The sequence below is a fragment of the Canis lupus genome, chromosome 27, assembly GCF_003254725.2.
Source record: "Canis lupus dingo isolate Sandy chromosome 27, ASM325472v2, whole genome shotgun sequence".
In the NCBI taxonomy this organism is placed as follows: domain Eukaryota; kingdom Metazoa; phylum Chordata; class Mammalia; order Carnivora; family Canidae; genus Canis; species Canis lupus.
The window spans coordinates 20,096,719-20,115,900 of NC_064269.1; the positions used below are offsets into that span (position 1 = coordinate 20,096,719).

The 19,182-nt window shown below is 40.4% G+C and overlaps 3 protein-coding genes across 34 annotated transcripts in view; all 3 read right to left on the reverse strand.

The window, feature by feature from the left end:
- MRPS35 (mitochondrial ribosomal protein S35) overlaps positions 1–7,010 on the reverse strand; it is a 47,019-nt gene extending 40,009 nt beyond the window's left edge. The window contains exons 1-3 of one of the 4 annotated variants that reach the window (XM_025455474.3): positions 6,825–7,008; positions 3,191–3,237; positions 2,069–2,236 (exon numbers count right to left, since the gene is read on the reverse strand). In XM_025455474.3, coding sequence (XP_025311259.1) covers positions 2,069–2,236; positions 3,191–3,237; positions 6,825–6,936 — 327 coding nt within the window. In that variant the 5' untranslated portion in view covers positions 6,937–7,008. Of the gene's footprint in view, positions 1–2,068; positions 2,237–3,190; positions 3,238–6,265; positions 6,529–6,786 lie in introns of those variants that run through there. The other 3 variants (XM_025455476.3, XM_025455475.3, XM_049102582.1) reach the window with 3 other exon arrangements.
- Positions 7,011–10,110: 3,100 nt separating this feature from the next.
- Positions 10,111–11,791, reverse strand: REP15 (RAB15 effector protein). The gene has a single exon (XM_025455482.3). It carries the CDS (start codon positions 11,460–11,462, stop codon positions 10,752–10,754), a length of 711 nt encoding a protein of 236 aa, XP_025311267.1. The 5' UTR covers positions 11,463–11,791; the 3' UTR covers positions 10,111–10,751.
- A 342-nt stretch (positions 11,792–12,133) lies between these two features.
- Positions 12,134–19,182, reverse strand: part of PPFIBP1 (PPFIA binding protein 1) — a 167,103-nt gene continuing 160,054 nt past the window's right edge. For all 29 annotated transcript variants that reach the window (XM_049102570.1, XM_049102580.1, XM_049102569.1 and 26 more), the window contains 6 exons: positions 18,147–18,269; positions 17,489–17,614; positions 16,535–16,723; positions 15,049–15,228; positions 14,252–14,317; positions 12,134–13,951 (listed from right to left, as the gene is read on the reverse strand). In XM_049102570.1, coding sequence (XP_048958527.1) covers positions 13,865–13,951; positions 14,252–14,317; positions 15,049–15,228; positions 16,535–16,723; positions 17,489–17,614; positions 18,147–18,269 — 771 coding nt within the window. In that variant the 3' untranslated portion in view covers positions 12,134–13,864. The remainder of the gene's footprint in view (positions 13,952–14,251; positions 14,318–15,048; positions 15,229–16,534; positions 16,724–17,488; positions 17,615–18,146; positions 18,270–19,182) is intronic.

Below are 19,182 nucleotides of genomic sequence, written 5' to 3' on the forward strand. Positions count from 1 at the left end.
CTCTTCCCACCACAAATCTACAGGTCTACATATTTCCCTTATAATGCTGAAAGCACTAAAGGACACAGATTGTTTAATCATCCTAATTCCCCTAGTATACAAAAATAACTATTCAGGCTCCGACAGTCTTAACATTTTGGTTAACATCTAATCATCTCTATAAAAAAATATATACATGTATACAATTTTACATAAATGGAAACTGTTTTTTTAAAAATTTTAAAGATTTGTTTATTTGAGAGAGAGAGAACACAGGTGAGAGGGGCAGAGCAAGAGAGAGAATCTCAAACAGACTTGTCCTGCTGAGCGTGGAGCCCACTGTGGGGCTCAATCTCACAACCCTGAAATCATGACCTGAGCCAAAACCAGAAATCAGATGCTCAACCAACTATGCCACCCAGGTGCCCCTAAACTAAGTTCTCTTCTTTCATTTGAAGAAAAGATTAGTTTCTTTAACATTTGTTTTCTTCTATCTCTTGAAACATTCACAACTCCAAATTTCATCTACCCCTGTCTCTAGCAGCAGACAACTCCTTTTCCATGTTACCAACTCATTTTTTACCATCATCTTTTAGCAATTTTTTTTGTTTTTCAAGACTTTCAAATATATGCTAAATGAAATAAATCAGAAAAAGACAAATACCATATGATTTCACTTACATGTGTAACCCAAAAGACAAAATAAACAAAAAGCAGAAACAGAGCCATAAATAAAGAGAACAAACTGATGGTTGTCAGAGGGAAGGGGCATGGAGGGATGAGAGAAATTGGTGAAGAGGAATGAGAGATATAGTCCTCTTCCCACCACAAAAAACTGGATACAGGGTTCCAGTTATGGAATAAATAAGTCATAGGGATAAAAGATAGAGCATAGAAAATAAGTTAATGGTATTTTAATAGTGCTATATATGACAGGTAGTAGCTACATTTGTGGTGAGCATAGTATAACACACAAATTTGTGGAATCACAACATTGTACACCTCAAACTAATGTAAAATTGCTTTGTCAACTATACTTCAATAAAAAGAAAAGAAAAAGATTCTCATATAGTAGAAAACACAGTTCATATATTGACAACTGTACTTGTATATAACATTAAACATCTAAGATATGTATTCTCAGGCTAAGTGTATTCATATTTTCTTTAAAAAGTTTATAGTTCACAAATTATTATAGATGCTACCAACTAAAGCATTTAATATGATGTATTTTCCTTCAAGAAATAAAGACGTTTAAGGACTATAACAATATTAAATAATATTCTACCTTTCTGGATAGAAAGTTTTAAAATCTCTTTTAGAAGTAGATTTCAAGGCCGCCTGGGTGGCTCTGTCAGTTATGGATCTGCCTTCAGCTCGGGTCATGATCCAAGTTCTGGGATGGAGTCTTGCAATGGGATCCCTGTTCAGCGAGAAGCCTGCTTCTCCCTCTCTACCTCTGCCACTCCCCCTGCTTATGTTCACTCTCTCTTAAATAAATAAATAAATAAATAAATAAATAAATAAATAAATAAATAAATAAATAAAATAACATAGATTTCAGCCCCTAATTCTCAAGCTCAAATTAGGTTATTTCACTTTTCTTAGTTCCACTTAAAAGATAAGAAAAATGCCAATAGAAAAGAAGAAGCCAAAAGGGAAGCCACAGGACCAACTGATTACATTCTGAAATGCCCAAGGTTCTTTGAGTCTTCTTTACCATGGGCAGTCAGAATACAATATCCATTATTACCTGAAATAACATTTTTTTTAAAGATTTTATTTATTTATTCATGAAATACACAGAGGAAGAGACAAGCAAAGACATAGGCAGAGGGAGAAGCAGGCTCCATGCAGGAAGCCCGATACGGGACTCGATCCCGGGACTCTGGGATCATGCCTTGAGCCAAAAGCGGACGCACAACCCCTGAGCCACCCACGCATCCCTGAAAAAAAAATTTTTAAACTAAAATATAGTAAGCTGTGGCTACATAGCAAACTTTGAAGTACAAGGCAGGGTAGGAGTGGGAAGAGGATCAGCATTTATTTCGATGTAAGTCTTAGCCAATGAATCAGCAATTTATCTTACCTTTAGAAGTTCTAGATTTCCCTCCTTTGCCATGGGGACCCCCCTTTTTACTGGATAACCCATTCGAATGGGAAGAGGTACAGCAGAGGGTTTAAACGGTGCTGCAACAGGATAAACACTAGGCCAGTCTTGGTCAACAGTCATTTTCTCCGTCCTAGGAGGTAGCGCCTAAGGAATATAAAATAGTTAAATGCTTTAAATATGAACATCTTTAATTTTAAAGCAAAAAAGCTACAATTAAAAGAAACATTAGCAGAATTGCAACCTATATAAAATCTGACCTCTTATAAAGCTGCTGCTATTCAAATGAAAAAACACCAAACCTACGTAATATTTTTGCACCATTTCTGCAAACCCTCTGGTAAGAATCTGCCCCCCCTTTTTTAAGAATCCCCTTTAATAGCACATTTCCTTCACTAAAAATTTCTCTTAATGGATTTAGACTTTTAACAAATTTTTCACATTTTGTGGAACAGTAACAATGTATTCTGAAATACTGATCTTCTTCAACTTACCATGAGTTTATTGGCATACTCAGTGTCCCAATCATAAGTTGAAAATGCTTTTAAATACATCTAACCTATTGAACAGCATAGCTTAGCCTAGCTTGCCTAAAATGTGCTCAGAATGCTTATATTAGCCTACATTTGGGCAAAATCATCTAACACAAAGCCTATTTTATAAAGTGTTGAATATGCCATATAACTTATTGAATACTGTACAGAAAGTAAAAAAAAAAAAAAAAAAATGGTTTTATGGGTACAGAATGGTTGTTAAGTCTATTGGTTATTTATCTTCATGACTATGTGGCCGGCTGGGAGCTATGGCTAATAGCCATTGCCCAGCACTGTGAAAGTTTCACACCCCGTAATGCTAGCCCAGGAAAAGATCAAACTAATTGAATAAATATGTAATGAGAAATTATGTCTCCTAGTTCCAGAGAAGTCTCAGGGTATTAACAAAAAACAAAGACTACAGCCAACGCTCTGGCAGTTACCAAGTCCCCATCCCTTATAAGCCTTCTTGGGCAGCACTTTCCTGCCTCATCATGAATATCTGCCTCACTTTAGAACTTGAGAAACCATTAAGATAGTATACAGTGGAGTACATTAATTGTTTTACCTTCCTTCTCAGTGGTCTTTCATGTCTGGATGTTCTGTTTGCTGTACCTAAAAAGACAACACCATAATTATGGAAAACTGAATAATGTACAGTCATTCAAACTGATCATGATCCCATAACAAAAATGAAACAATAATCCATTTTCTCTAGGACTAGATCATCTTAAGAAATAATTAAGTCCAGAGTTACTTAAATAGAAAGTGCATTGTGATTGATGATACAGTAAACCCATCATCTAAAGAAATATTTTCAATAAATTTTCAAGGTTCATAGTCAAACTCCCTTTCCCAAGTTAAAATATCTAGTTAGAAGTATGTTTAATTATAAACATACTTGCTCATATTTGGAACTATTTGGTTCCACCAAAAAAAAAAAAAAACAAAACCATTTTCCTTCTGTATTACATATTTGAACTGCCAATGCTACAATAATGCCAATAACAAAAATCATGGCCATTCCTAATAAATCATATAACTATAGAAAAGAGTAAAGTATTTACATACAGTATATACCTTTCAAAATATTACCTTACGCCTGTTTTGCTACATTACACTAATAATAGCTATAATTATTCAGCATTTTCATATACCAGATACTCAACTACATGCTTTTTACTATTAGCTCACTTAATCTTACTGTTCACAGTAACTGTAAGTACTATTATTATCCTTATTTAGAGGTCATTTAGAGCCAAGAAAACTAAGGATCAAAGAGTAAGGATGACAATGGTATCTCCTACAAGACTCTTTACACTCTGAACCACTTCTATCTCTAGCTTCATCTCCCTTCACAAGGTCCCACAGCTACACTAAATTTCCAGTACCAGACCCCTTTGGACTTTCTCCAAACTTACCATTCTTTCTGTGGGGAATGTGCCTCCCTTCCATCTGTCTGGCTTCTCTCCCCCTCTGCCTCCCCACCTCATTTCTTTATCTGACAAATCTTACTAACCCCTTGATAGTAACTCATTTATTCATTCAAAAATCATCTGAGTGATATCGTGTACCAGAAACGGAGAAGGCAGCAATGAACAAGAGAAAGACCCTGCTTTCACAGAATGTAGTGTGTCAAATAAGATCACTAATTAACATACTGCATATGGCAACATATAGCAGGGGACAAAACGTAGTCAATTAGTTGGAGAAAATCTCCCTAAAGAACTGGATGTTAAGCTAAAACCTTAAGGATGAACAGGAGGTAGCCCTGGGAACAGGCAAGTGAGAAAAGTGTTCTATGGAGAAAAGGAGATGGAAAATCAATGGAAAAAGTTCAATATGGCTGAAACTTAAGACTAGAACAGAAAGAACACTGGGAAAAGAGGTTGGAAATATTTAATAAGCACCTCAACTTATAACACATCACTGACAAGAGTTCTTTATTTTGTTCTTCCAGCCTTACTGATCCCTGTAAATGATACTGCTCTTTGTCCAATTGCTCAGGATAAAAATCTAACAGGCTTCCTGAGACTTTTCCTCATGCCCCCATAACAAATCCATCAGTAAGTCCTCCTCACTGTACCTTCAAAATATATCCCATATCCAACCACACCACCTTCTCTGCTATTACACCTCAATCTAACTCCCCATCATTTCATTTGGACTACTGCAAAAGCTTCCAAACTGATCTCCTGGATTTCACTCTTATCCCCACCAAAATTTGTTTTCCACACAGTAGTCAGCGATCTTTTAAAAGTATAAATCAGGGGATCCCTGGGTGGCTCAGCGGTTTAGCACCTGCCTTTGGTCCAGGGCTCAATCCTGGAGTCCCGGGATCGAGTCCCACATCAGGCTCCCGGCATGGAGCCTGCTTCTCCCTCCTCCTGTGTCTCTGCCTCTCTCTCTATGTCAATCAAAAATAAATAAATAAATCTTTAAAAAAATAAATAAATAAAATAAAAGTATAAATCAGAGGCACCTGGGTAGCTCAGTTGGTTAAGCATGTGACTCTCAACTGCAGCTCAAGTCATCATCTCAGAATCATGGGACTGATCCCCACGTCAGGCTCCACGCTCAGCACAGAGTCTGCTTGTCCCTCTCCCTCTGCTCTCCCCCTGCCCCTGCTCAAATTAATTAATTAAATTTAATTAAAGTATAAATCATTTCCATGCTCAAAACCTTCCAATATAATCCCAAACTCATAATAAAACCCAAACCAAATGCATAAAAGCCATTGTGAGACCAGATCATTACTTATCTTTCCAACATCTTAGACTACCACTCTACAAGTCACTCACCTACAAGTTGACTTTCTTCTGTTCCTTGATCACACCTCTAAGCTTGTTCTCACTTCTGCGCCTTTGCACTTGCAGATCCCTCTGCCAACAATGCTCTTTCCCTGCATCTCAGCATGGTATATACTTTGCTCAAATGTCAACTCAAGGAGGTCTTTCCTGATTACCCAATCTCTTCCTACTCTATAGCCAGTATCCCTCTAATCCATCATTCTCAATACCCTGCTTTATTTTCCTTCAAAGCACTAATCACCACCTGACATCACACTGACATTGTTTTGTTTACAGTCTGACTTTCCCAAAAGAATGTAAACTTCATGAGTTGAGAGATCTTGCTATATCCCAGTACCTAAAACACTACCAAGCACACAACAGGAGTTAGGCATCTATAGAACGAATTAAAAAAAAAAAAAAATTTAAAGGACACAAGCATTAAAACTATCAAGAGCCGCTCTGACGAGTTAAGGAATTTATCCTATCTTAGAGCAGTGAGAAACCGTTTGCAGATTTTGAACACGGGGGTGGCAAGGTTAAAGACTGGCCTTCTGAATACTTCACTCCGGCTGTGAGACTTCAACGTAGGAGACCAGGAGTACAAACCGGGACCAGTAAAGAAAACTACTGTCGAAGTGAGAGAAAGATGGTGAACCGTGGATACTACAAAGGTTAGAGACGCTAGTTATAGACGGCAGCATGGACAGCACCTGGTGAAGGACTGGACGAGCCCCCTCCTTGACTTAGCTTTCCCGCACTCCCGTGCGCTCCTCCTCATGCCCCTGCGTTGCTGTGTGCACGCTTCCATTACAACCCCTCGCATTGCATACAATAGGACTCCGTTAACAAACCTCCCTTTTCCATGGACTCTTCCAAGGCAAGAACGGTAGCCTGAATGAGGCTGTCGAGTGCCTGGTTGAGTGAAGGTCACGCCATTGATGGCAGAGCTGGGGCTGGAATGCAGAGCCGCAGTTTGTTCCAGGCCAGCTGCATGCTCCTCTTTAAACAGTCGAGCAAACCCATGGGTCAGCACTGCCCCCCGCCCCCCAAACCTCCGCGGGGACCAGTAACTACAGTGACCCTGGGCCGGTGGCCGCGCAAGGGAGCACGGGAAAGCGCAGGTCTCTGAGGACGTGAGGGGACGTGCGGGGACGTGCGGGGACGGGGGGAGGGGCAGGCTCGCTTCGGCCAGAGCACCTAGGAGCACGAACCGGCGGCTAGGAGCCCAGTGACACCGGCACAGAGAAGAGACCCACGCCTACTTCGGCTTTCCTACTGGGAGGGCCAGCGACAGGCCGGCGGAGTCCCCCCAAGACCGTGAGGACTCCGCCACCGCGGCGGCCATCATGGATTCCGTATCCCGCCCTCTCACCTCCCTCAGAGCCCGGAGGCGACGCGACTGACACTCACGCGGGCTTGGTATCGCAGAGCGAGCGGCCGGAGTCACGGAGGTGCAGAAGGCACGCAGGGTCCTGGCCCCCGGCTGCAGGACCAGCCCCGCGGGGAGCGTGGCGGCCGCCATGCCGGCGAGGACGGCAAGCCGCGCGGGACAAACGCCGTCGGGCGTCGAGGGGCGGGTCTGCGGCCGCTTCCGCGCAGGTTCGCCCCGCCTCGCCCCGCCCTCAGGGCGGGGAAACGGAAAACAGGTGCGTTTGCGAAGGCAGCCCCCGGGTCACGGGTGCAAGGAGGTAACCTCAGCGCAGAAAAAGGAATGAAAAGAAAACAAAAAGGTTAAAAAAAAAAAAGTCTAAGCAGCAAGTCCGAAGAGGACCATAAGGGGTGGGGGAAATGTGGCTTACAGAGAGCAAATGTGGTCTGGGTGGGATTCCAGATGGCCCAGGGGTCTAGCTCCTTTGCGACTGCTGCTTTTCCACACTTTCTTGGTTTAAAGAAGTCTTGAGCTGGTGCAAGTGATATACATACTCAAAGGAGGAGACAGTAGCTGAGAGTAGTTCAACGGATGGCCTCTTTACCCAGGCTTCTTGAGTTTAAAAATTGATTTTTTTTTTTTCTTGGCTGAGTTGATCCTAACTAATCAAGTTAATATAAAGTTCTGGGTGACATATTAGCATGCAGTTACACCCTGTGCATAGGCTGTAACTGTCATCAATGATGTGGTTAGCTCCTTTGTAGATCAGGTTAGAATTACAAAAAGTCAGGGCAGCCCGGGTGGCTAAGCGGTTTAGCACCACCTTCAGCCTGGGGCCTGATCCCGGACACGTGGGGCTCCCTGCATGGAACCTGCTTTCCCTCTCTGTCTCGTGAGTAAATAAATAAAATCTTTTTTTAAAAAGTTTACAAAAAGTCAGAACTCCTCAGGACCTAGAAAATAATGGTCATGCTTTAGATGAGATCTCTTTATTTTTTTACCCTACCTTATTTCTACAAACAGGTATCAATCTGTATCTGTGGAGGTCTTCCTCCTCAAGATATCTTTGATTGGAACCTGTTTTGATTATCTCTATACCCTAGGATGGATTAACATACAACCTTAATAAAATTATCCTCTATTTTTTTTTAACTAAGTGCTTATAATATTTAACCAGAGTACAAAATTATGATAACAAGAATAACCGGGAACAAACATGATTTACTCTTGGTAAGCATACTAAGTAGAGCAGAGGAATGCAGGTCTCAGAGTACTGTGTGTGTAAGCATTCAGCGTGCTATGGACATCAATCAGTATTGGGTTGGGGTGGGGGGGATAACGGGCATGATAAGACAAGTATTTTCGATAATCACCACCCCCATCTTTTCTGGCCTTTCACTCTGCCATAATGTTCCAAAGCAGAAGTACAGTATATTAGGTGTACTAGCTTCCTGGGGAGGCTGTAACAAAGTATCGCAAACTGAGTGACTTAAAACAACAGAAATTTATTCTCTCACAGTTTTAGACATTAAAAATCCAAAATCCAGGTGTTAGCAAGGTTGGTTCTGTGAAAATGAGTAAAAGGAAATCGCATTTAAAATTAAGTCTAGGGGATTCCCTGGGTGGCTCAGGGGTTTAGCACTTGCCTTCGGCCCAGGGCCTGATCCTGGAGACTCAGGATCGAGTCCCACATCGGGCTCCCTGCATGGAGCCTGCTTCTGCCTCTCTCTCTCTCTCTCTCTCTCTCTCTGTCATAAATAAATAATAAAGTCTAGAGCCTGGGTGGCTAAGCAGTAAGCGTCTGTCTGCCTTAGGCTCAGGACATGATCCTGGAGTCCCAGATCGGGATCGAGTCCCACATCAGGCTCCCTGCATGGAGCCTGCTTCTCCCTTTGCTTGTGTCTCTGACTCTCTCTCTCCTGAATACATAAATAAAATCTTTTAAATAATAAATAAAATTAAGTCTAGAGGCCAGAAGCGGGAGCTCCCATGTTCTACCACAAGTCATCAATAACAGAACCCAACAGGAAGACAGTAAAGGCACTTGAAAGTTTTGCACGTGGATACCACTTTACTAGGCCCAGCAGGAGAAAAAAGTTGTTCTCTTACCCCTGCAGCAGCCCAATGAGAGACCATCACAATTCAGCCAATGAAAAGCCACCATGCCTCCAACTCCCAGTACTCCATTGGACTTGGCCTGGGTAACAGTCCCTCCCAACTCCCCTCTTCTCTAACAGAGCAGTCCTCTCCTTTGTTTTCTGGCCTTGCCAATGGATTTGCCATAGCTTGCATGTCCTGAATGGCAATTCTCTGCTAATCCCTAGTAAACCCATTTTTGCTCTAAAATAACTGACAGTTTTAACAATTCCTTCTGGGGGCAGCCCCAGTGGCCCAGCGGTTTGGCGCCCCCTTCAGCCCAGGGCGTGGTCTGGGGACCTGGGATGGAGTCCCATGTCAGGCTCCCTGCATGGGACTGCTTCTCCCTCTGCTTCTCCCTCTGCCTGTGTCTCTGCGCCTCTCTCTCTCTCTGTGACTATCATAAATAAATAAAAATTAAAAAAAAAATTTTTAAAAAAAATTCCTTCTGGAAGTTCTGAGAATCTGTTTATGCCTCCCTCCTTGCTTCTGATGGTTTGCAGACAATCCGTAGCTTGTAGACACATGACTCCAATCTCTGCTTCTGTCTTCACATGGTGTTCTACCCTTTTTAAGATTAAAAGCACAGCCTTTTAGTCAGATGGATGTGGGGTTTGAATCCAGGCTGTTTCTTTGTGATCTGGGGAAAATCAACCTAACATCTCTGAGCTTTACTTTCATGGAAAATGGGAACAATATCTTCTTCAGGGCTGTTGTGATTAAGTCATTATGTTTCAGGATGCAGAATATAAATGGTGGCCATTGGAATTAAGCTCACGGTCAATACAGCAGTTATTTTTGCTCTCTCTAGTTTGTATATTTTAGTATGATGAAGTACAAGTCCTACACCATACACATTTAGGGACAAAAGGAGTATGAATCCTTCTGGAATTAGTTTATATTCAGATATTTCTCAATTTCTGAGAAAGAAGTTGAGACTTAGGTCCTCACCTTGCCTTCCTGTGCTTTTTGTCTGTCTCCATAAGACGTTAGTGGACAGGTATGACCAGAATTAGAGGAGCTAGAGAAATACTATTTTCCCAGGCATCAAGTACAATATGGTTCTTTCCATATTAAAGTTAACTCATTTGTAATGCTGTCAACAGGCAATAATATGTTTCATGCAATGTAAAGAGTAAAGTATGTACATAGGAGTTACATTAAGTTACCTAAGAATTACATAATTTCCAATTGGAAAAACAATTTTTTAAAGATTTTATTTATTCATGAGAGACACACAGAGAGAAGCAGAGACATAGGCAGAGGGAGAAGCAGGCTTCCTGTGGGGATCCTGATGTGGGAACTCGATCCCAGGGCCTCGGGATCACGACCTGTGCTGAAGGCAGATGCTCAACCACTGAGCCAGCCAGGTGCTCCTGAAAAAGTTCTTAAAAATGCAGCCGCTTGCTTGTGATAATCTTTACTTCAGCTTTTAAGATCAAACTATGACCCCACAAGTTATGTAGCCAGTGCTGTGTGGAATGATTTTAAATAACAAGGTTTTTTAGAATGGGCTTTTATTATATCTAAAACCTGGATTAATCCAGTGACTTCTGTCAGGGAGCTACTTTTAGTAAGAATGAACTTTTTAAAAAGTGAGTGAACAAAGTGTGTCTACTCACAGGCAGGATAGACAATATCCAGGTATGTGAATGGACTTTGCAATCTAAATATCCATCAAAATAGTATTGCTTAAATATATTATGGTGTATACATACAATATAGATTATTAAATCTCATGCTGGGATGATGCAAGAGGATGAGCTTGTCTACTAAAGTGAAATATTTTTTTCTTTTTGCCTTACAGGCCAGTCTCATTGTGCACATTCAGTTCAGAGGATGCTAATATAAACCTTGCCCATCTCTCTCAGCCCATCTTCCTTACTCAGACAGTTCCCAATCAGCTCTCTGATGGAGACACAATCTTCCGTGTCCAGGACAAATTGTGCCACGGCCTTCCCTCCTGGCAGATGGCCCGTCACAGTCTCACTTTTGACACTGTCCAGGACAACTCCTCTGATGTCTTTGGGCTTTCCGGGCACCCCAAAGATGATAAACAGGCCCAGACAATCCTCTCCTATCAAGTTACAGAACTCTTCCAGCTTATCAAATCGACTTCTCTTCCTGGAAGACTCCTCTGCCTTGGATTCTAGATTTGAGAAGTTGTAAGGCTTAGATTCCACAGCAGGAAGAGAAGACATCTGCAGAGTCTGCACTGCCAGCTGAAGCCTGATTTGTTTATCAGATCCCCAAAAGGTCCAAATCCAGTCTGCACCAAACAGAACAGCTTGGTGCTTGGTCATCTTGGTGGTGGTGAGCCACTCATCAACTCCCTTTTCTTGGCAATAAGTAATAAAGTGGATTAAGAAGATCTCATTCAGAGTATTTGAAGCTGGCCACAGATTGCTGAGAGGATCTTCAAATCCAAGATACTCCTTCAGTTTCTGAGCTGCATGGACTATAGCTTCAGTGACCACCTCACAGACGCCAGAAACCTCTTTGCTGTCCTTCAGGGGTAACTGTTGCGATGATTTTTGCCCCATTTTCTCTGCATCCAATCAGTGCTGCTTCCAAAGATTAAACATGTGAAGCTCCTTCAGAATGACTTCTTTCAGAGTAGAAGTTTTACAACGAAGTCACATATGTTACTGCGGTCCCAGTTTTCCGACTACATCAATGTGGTGTAGCTAAGCATATATACACACAGCTAAACAAACATGTCAGGTCTCCCTGTTTGCTAATGAGGTGTGTTGTAGTCAGCTTCCTGCTGGTTTATTAAGTTAGAGATGATTAACTTTCATCAAAAACACCTGTTCTTTTCCAGTTATATTCACTCTACATCTAATATTTGGCAATCTCTTCCAAGATAGGTTTCTGCTTTTCAAATTTTACTACAATAAAAATAGTATTTAGGGCTTTAAAGAACCATCTACAACTAACTTATTCAACTTTGCTGGTGAGTCATTTCCCTTTGCCTTTTTAATAATTCCTCTGCCTTTGATTCCTTACCCCCAGCCCAGCTGCCTGTTTCCTTTCATACAGAAATTCCTCAAAGTCCTCATATTTCTACCTGTTGATATGTGCTGGAACCCTCCCCCTCATATATTTATGAGAGTCTGCAAACTATATAGCATTTGTATCACTGTTCTGTATTCCAGGAATAAAGCCTCCTGGGGATTCTGAACGAGAAAAGTAACAGACAATAAAAACATGAGACAATTATCAATTGACTTTATTTCTTTTCATACAGTAATACCAGCAGTGTACAATGTTTTGTAAATAAAATATATATCATCAAAAAAATTTTAACTTTATCACATACCATCAGTTATGTTACACTGCCCTGAATAAAGAATATTTGGCATCTATAAGTCTCCTGGTATTTTTTAACCAGGTTTGAATAAGAAACTGTTTTTCAAATAATGACATATGTTCACATTAAAACAAAACACTAATATTTAAGAGTCCAATACAGTCACCAAACGATGAATGGAAGGGAGCAAAAGATTATTAGCATCAAATCATTTTAGTTACAAATAAACTGTAATTTAGTATTACAGGCCCTTTGTTGAAAAGCTTGGTAACCTGTTAATAGCTTGTAAGATCATACCAGTGACATTCAAATATGATTTATAAGCAAGTCCGCTGGCATATATCAAACTGCCCACCCCATGCCAGTTTTGGAAAACCTGTCTTTACAAAGTTGGCTATCAGGAGAAGTGATGTGGTGAATAAAAAATAGGGTATTTTTTCTAATACCCCTAAAAAAAATGATAAACACAGTAAGTTTTTGCCACAGCTATTTCCTTTATAAATGCTATTTGGGCCCTGTGCTATAGAAAAACATGAACTACATGTTCTCATCACAATATAGCCATTATGAAACTCATTTTGCAGCCTCAGCATTACTGAACTCTGAGACAAACTGTTCAAATATCCAGCTTCTTAAAAAAAATCCCATTCACTGATAGCCTGAGACATGTAGAATTAATAACATTAGGTATATTGTTAGTATTTTGATGTAATGATATATTTAGCAAAAAGGAAAATAAGCAGCTTAATACTGTAAAGGTTTTTGTTTCTTCAGGAATCATTTCTACAAATTTGGGAGGAACTTCTGAATCCATTTGAGTTAATAGTATTTTAAGCGTCCCTGGAGTTCTTCCTTTTGAGGTGAAAGGATCCAAGGTGAAGGTTAAAACTTTTTAACTCTTCAATGGTTTTGTGATATGTCATCAAAGAAGGAGTATTTCAGTTGGGATGATTGATATTAATATCATTTTTAATATCATTAAAATTCAATTGTGGAGAAGGACGATCATCCTGACTTTTTGGAGAACCAGTTACTGTATGGCAATTTTGAGCACTCTTTTTGCTTTTCACTGTCTTCCTTACATCACAAAATAAAAGTTCTATATTCTATGTACTAAATATATACACATATTTAGAAAAATATATAAAATAGGACAATAAGAGGCAAGTGGAGATGTGGCTGGCATTTAGTGGGCACACTGAATGCTTGAAGAAATTCCACATACTGATTTTGAAAGCATGTAATATCTCATTTTGATGGCTGCAGTGCTGTCACACGAACATGACAAAATCATTCATGCACTGCTTCCTGCTTCCCAAATCCTGCATATTGTGAATGTGAATGGAAACACTATGGTAAAACAGTCATATTAAATGCAACACTTTAAATATAATATATCACAGATTTTTACATTAAATAGAGGAAAGACAATTATACTCTCATTCACCAGTGTCTCATTTTTCATGGCATCTTCGGAATAGGCACACACTCCCTGCTTTCCATTTCCGCTTCTGAGAAGGTGGGATGATAAACAATATACAATCTGCAGCTTGTTATATATTCTGTGAGTGTTTGAGAAATCAAATGGAGAATAGGTGAGGGAGGCTCCTAATGCTCATCCAAGCGCTGTGGTTAAACATTGGAGTCTTCATCTGTAATGCTGGCACTGGGGGAACGGGCAGCGAAATCTCTAAACATGTCATCCTCCTTCAGCATGTGCTGGAAAACAAGGAGACGGGGGTCACACACCCTGGGAGCCAGGAGCTCAGATCTACATATCCTCCACTGAACACGCAGCCCTTTGGGGTTATTTTTAAACATCTTTTTTTTTTTTAAAGATTTGAGAGGGAGAGGGAGCATGAGCACGTGCACGCATGCGCAGAGGGAGGGGGAGAAGCAGACTCCCTGCTGAGCAAGGAGCAGGAATGTGGGGCTCCATCCCAGGAGTCGCATGCTCTGTGGACTGAGCCAGCTCGGTGCCCTTCAGAGTAACATTTTGACTTCATCTTACAGACTTACTGTGAGATTGTTGATGCCTTCAGAGAATGCTCCTATCTGTCTCACTGTCCCTTCTGAATCTTCCATCTGCAAAGAACATACCATCCCATGACCTATGCGTTTGAATGCTCTTAAAGAAAGTATAGCAAAATGAGCAAAAGTCTAAGGAGAAGTAATGATAAGTGCTACTGAATGGGATAGGCAAGACCGAACACTTCTGACAATACCTCCTTTCTTTACAGCAACTAGATGTTAAAAACAAGATGGAACAACACTTTACTGACTTTACTGGCACATCTAACCTAATGCTCTGATGCTGACAATGACATTAAAAGATTGATGAGAGAGGGCAAATTTCAAATCCATGACTTCATACTGAAACGACTACATGAGCTGTGTATTTCCAACTGGATTTGATACACAGATTTCCTTAATACAGAGACAGGATAGCACAGGTGAATAGCCAGGCTTTGAAGCTAGCCTGGCAAGTTGCAACCCCACCCAGTTCTTCTAGCAGCTCTTCTATCTTGGGTAAGTTACTTAACCTTGCCAGGCCTCAGTTTCCTTCTCTTTAAAAGGAGGATAACAATGCTCCGTATGTTTTAGGGTCATCGTGAAAGTTGACCTATGTTAAGTGGTGAGGATAGTGCACTTATGAGTAACAACTTATGGAAGTTGTTGACTATTATTTTATTATTATCTTTATTTTCAGGTATTTGAGGAAAAACTGATTAGTAGACACAGTGCACAATGTTTCCATTTAGCATTTCTTTACTGGAGGAACTTTAAATAAAATACGTATACATTATTGCATTTACCTGCTCTAACCGGTCCAAATCATCTTCATCATACAGGCGCATGTCCAAACCGGGTTTAAATCCTTTCTTAGATGTACTTCCTGATGCCTGTCCCAATTCCATTGGACAAACATATTCTTCCCCATCTTCCTGTTTCTTCTTTCTCAGATTCCCAAAATTGCTAAAGGTAAGTTTCTTTGGCTTTAAAAGAAAAGCAAACATCCAGGGATTCAATAAAATTCATATGACAGAGGACTCATCACATGCATAATTTAATTACTCCATCTACAGAGAAAAGCAATTGGATAATTAAATTGCTGTGACAAAAATGAAAGCATCCTGAGTGTATGATTGATGCACCCAAATGTAATAAACAATCCTTATTATGCATCTCGGAGGATTAAGCTTGTTTCTCCTTATTCACACCAATTAGCTGGGTAGTCACTGTGATAAACAAACAAAAAAAATGCCAAGAGCATTAGTTTCGATTAAACAGGACTTAAGGCAATGAGATTTCTCAGGGATGGGTCCAATCTTGTAAGATTTTTCCATCTAAGATCAGTAAAAGAAAATGGTCCTATGTTTTCTTTTCGAGTAAAGCTATGATTATCCTGTATGCCTGCTATGCTTCCATAACAGAACTGGTGGCTGCTAAAAGAATCCTCACTTGTTTGAGAGAGAACTCCCAGTGAGACTTGGGAGAGAGACTCCATCTTAGTCACTGAATACTCCCTGAGACTCTCTGTTAAGTGGATGGTGATCAGGCAATGATGAGAATTTAAATAGAAGCTATCAGAAGTTTCAAATCTGAAACTTCCTTTAAGGGAGAAAGGGAGCCAAAGAAAAAATGTTGGGCAGGTAGAGGGGATAAAAAAAATTAAAAATCAAAAAAATAAATGTTTATGTATATATGTATATAAAGAACTTGGTAACATTTGTGGAGGAGCTGATAAACCCTATCTCCACATTAAGTTGGCTGAGATAACAGACTCAGAAGAGTTCACAGAGAAATGATTTAAAAGAAGAAAAAAGTAATCTAAATTTGGTATGACCCATGAATCTGGGTAAATCTGGAAATAGCCATTCTTTGCTGGTTTACCTCGAATCTTAAGTATTTTTTTCTAACTTGCCAGACTGGTTAATTGTAAGCCAGCAAGTTGAATCTGTATGAGAAGAAATCCTCGCTTACACTAGATTTATCTATAGAACAACTGCAATTAGCATTTGAGCCCAAGTCATGGACTCTGCATTAGCAATATATCGACTGCATGCCAACATCGTACTCTTCATTACTGTTAAATCTAATAACATAAATGACTTGAACAAAGACTCCCCCAGAAAGAAACTTTCAAAAATGCATTTTCTTAATTACTCTTAAAGATGCACAGACCATTAACCCATCCATAAGACTTAATAAACCCCAGAAAAAGGGACAGTCAGGTCAAAATCAAGCCCTAGCTTTAGTTTTTGCTTTACCAATTATTAGAAGACACAAGTTTGAACCAACCTTCACTTTGGCAGTGGCTGTTAGAAGTACATAATCTGGTAACTCCATGGCATCACGCTTTTGGTGCTGGGCCTCGGCCCCAATCAGAAGGTTGAAATGAGTGGCCAAATGTCTTCGCAAGAGGGTCTTACTTGGTGGGATGTTCAATAACTGAGCCATTGTTTCCACATTAAAACGAGGTTCTAGAACCTATAAAAAAATTAAAATTACTTAAGGCACCATATATCATACATGTCTGCATTGTGCTTTATAATTTGCAAAGCTCCTTCATTTAGTCATCACCAATGACCCAACAGCCCAGTGAGACAGAGCACGGACTTCGATCTTTAAGCTATATATATTTTACCTAAGCTAGTGAGAAGTAGAGCTGTTCCTGACATCCACACACTATAAAGTTACGGCCTGTGGCTCTCTGAAGTGGTGCCTTCAGGATCGCCTTGACAAGCCAATTCCTTACAAGACATCAGTGTGCAGAAATATAATCTGTGTGTTGCCGGTGTCTCAAAACATGATCATAAGAGAGCCAGTGGCCAGATGCAACACAACATAAAATACAGTAAATGAGAAATGGGTTTAAATCTGCTGCAGCCTCGTATGACACAAATGAAAAAACATGGCAAGTAAAGACTCACTAGAAACAGTATAGGAGGATTCAGTTAGAGGAAAAAGATTGTGACAAGCAGACTGATAATACCTTATTCATTAGACTAATGGAAACTAAATGGTAAGAAGTCAGTTTTTATTTTTTATTTATTTATAAGATTTTATTTCTTTATTCATGAGAGATAGAGAGAGAGAGAGAGAGAGAGAGAGAGAGAGGCAGAAACACAGGCAGAGGGAGATGCAGGCCCCACGCAAGGAGCCTGATGCGGGACTCAATCCCGGGACTCCGGGATCGTGCCCTAAGCCACCAGATGTCCAGAAGTCAGTCTTTAAATTAAAATGCAGTTTTACCATGAGCCCACCATGGACGCCGCTGCCTCTGAGATTGGGGGCATATTCTGCTAAGTCCACAGAGCGCAGCCACTCCATCACCCGGTGGTTAGTCCACTGCTGAACTTCAGATGGCGTGATGCTCTTCTGTGAGAACAAAAAACCAACGAAAGCTTCAGTCAGGGACAACGGGATTCCAAGTGTTAAAACTGCAGGTAATAAAAAGTCTGTTTACAGAGCACAGTTACTCGACATCCCGCTAAGTGTTTACAGAGAGGGGAACAGGTGTTTACTGATCTGAATTTTGTTTTAAGGCATCTATGTCACCATTCCAAGCTTTTTTAAGAGACTAGTGAAGCAGCACTTGAGGAAACCAAGCCTTTATTGTGACATTTAACTCTGTGGCTCAAAGAGGCAGGAAAATGAAATCCACCTAAGAAAAGGAGGAAGGGAAATTCAAAAACAACCTTTGGCTTTAGTTACACAGGTGGAATCATCATGGAGGGGAATGGGAGAAATATGGGAATGTAAAGCCCAAGAAGGTACGAGGCTGGATTTGAGGCTCTGAGGAACCAGAAGCTTTCCCTGTGGACCCCACGAAGAAATGAATGTTTTACACACACACACAGTCACATGCACGGGAAGGGCCTGCTATGTCAATCTCAACTACAGGCGCTACCTCGTCAGACGGCCGCCTCCGCAGACAGTTCGGTTCAAAGTTATTGATCCTTAGGACCTGTATAGCTCTTTTGATACTGAGATGGTGGAGCACGCTCACGACCTTCAAAGACAGTAAGTCATCCTGCCAAAAAAAAAAAGAACAAAAAGAGGAGCTCACTGAGCTGGCCCAGAACAGAAGGACCTTTTTCAGGGAAATTACAGAAAGCACAAGTAAAAGTAGAGCAGTCGCTCTACCAACAGGCCTCTAGCACTCGTGTTTTCAAACTTTTATTTGGTAATAGAACCCTTTTTCCTGTTTCAAACAAAATCCTCTCCAGAGCCCCAATATATTTTTTTAAAAAAACAAAATTAATGTTGTACCAACAGAAGCCAACTTTTACTTGTTTCTTCTCTTCTAGACATTTTGAGATAGGATCATGGGACCCCACAGCTCTGAAAACACAGTTTGAAAAGCACATGCTGGGTCGCTGCAAAATTGATCCTCTTTGATTTGAGGCGATAAAGCAGAAAGCTAAGAGCATGTGATGTTCACTGATGATCACAGCTGGGTTTTCTGAGCTAAGGCACATCACCATTTTGGGGAAAACCAGAAGAGTATCTCTGTTATACTGTTCCCCAACCTCTAGAAATCTCTAGTTGTAGATTATTATGCTTTATCTAGCAGACACTGTGAACAATTTTGGGAAAATTGTGTCGATCAATAAAAAGGTTTTGGTGGGAATTAAAGAGAAGAGAAATGAAAAAGTTAGAAGTAACAACATGTATCACCATCGATTCCTTCAAGGTGTAATTTCTCCAGTCTGTGGTTATTGGGAACATTTCAAACATACCAAACACACCAAAACAAATTATTTCAGAAGGTTATTTGGAGGGCAGTGTCAAGATAAGCACCAGTCTATTTCCAAACACACCCAGCAAATAAAATAAAAAAACATCCATTTTAGACACACCTTATTGATAACACATTTCTGGAGGGTGGGGGGGAGGTTAATCTGTTACAGAAACAGTTTTTAAATAAAAATATTAGACAATCA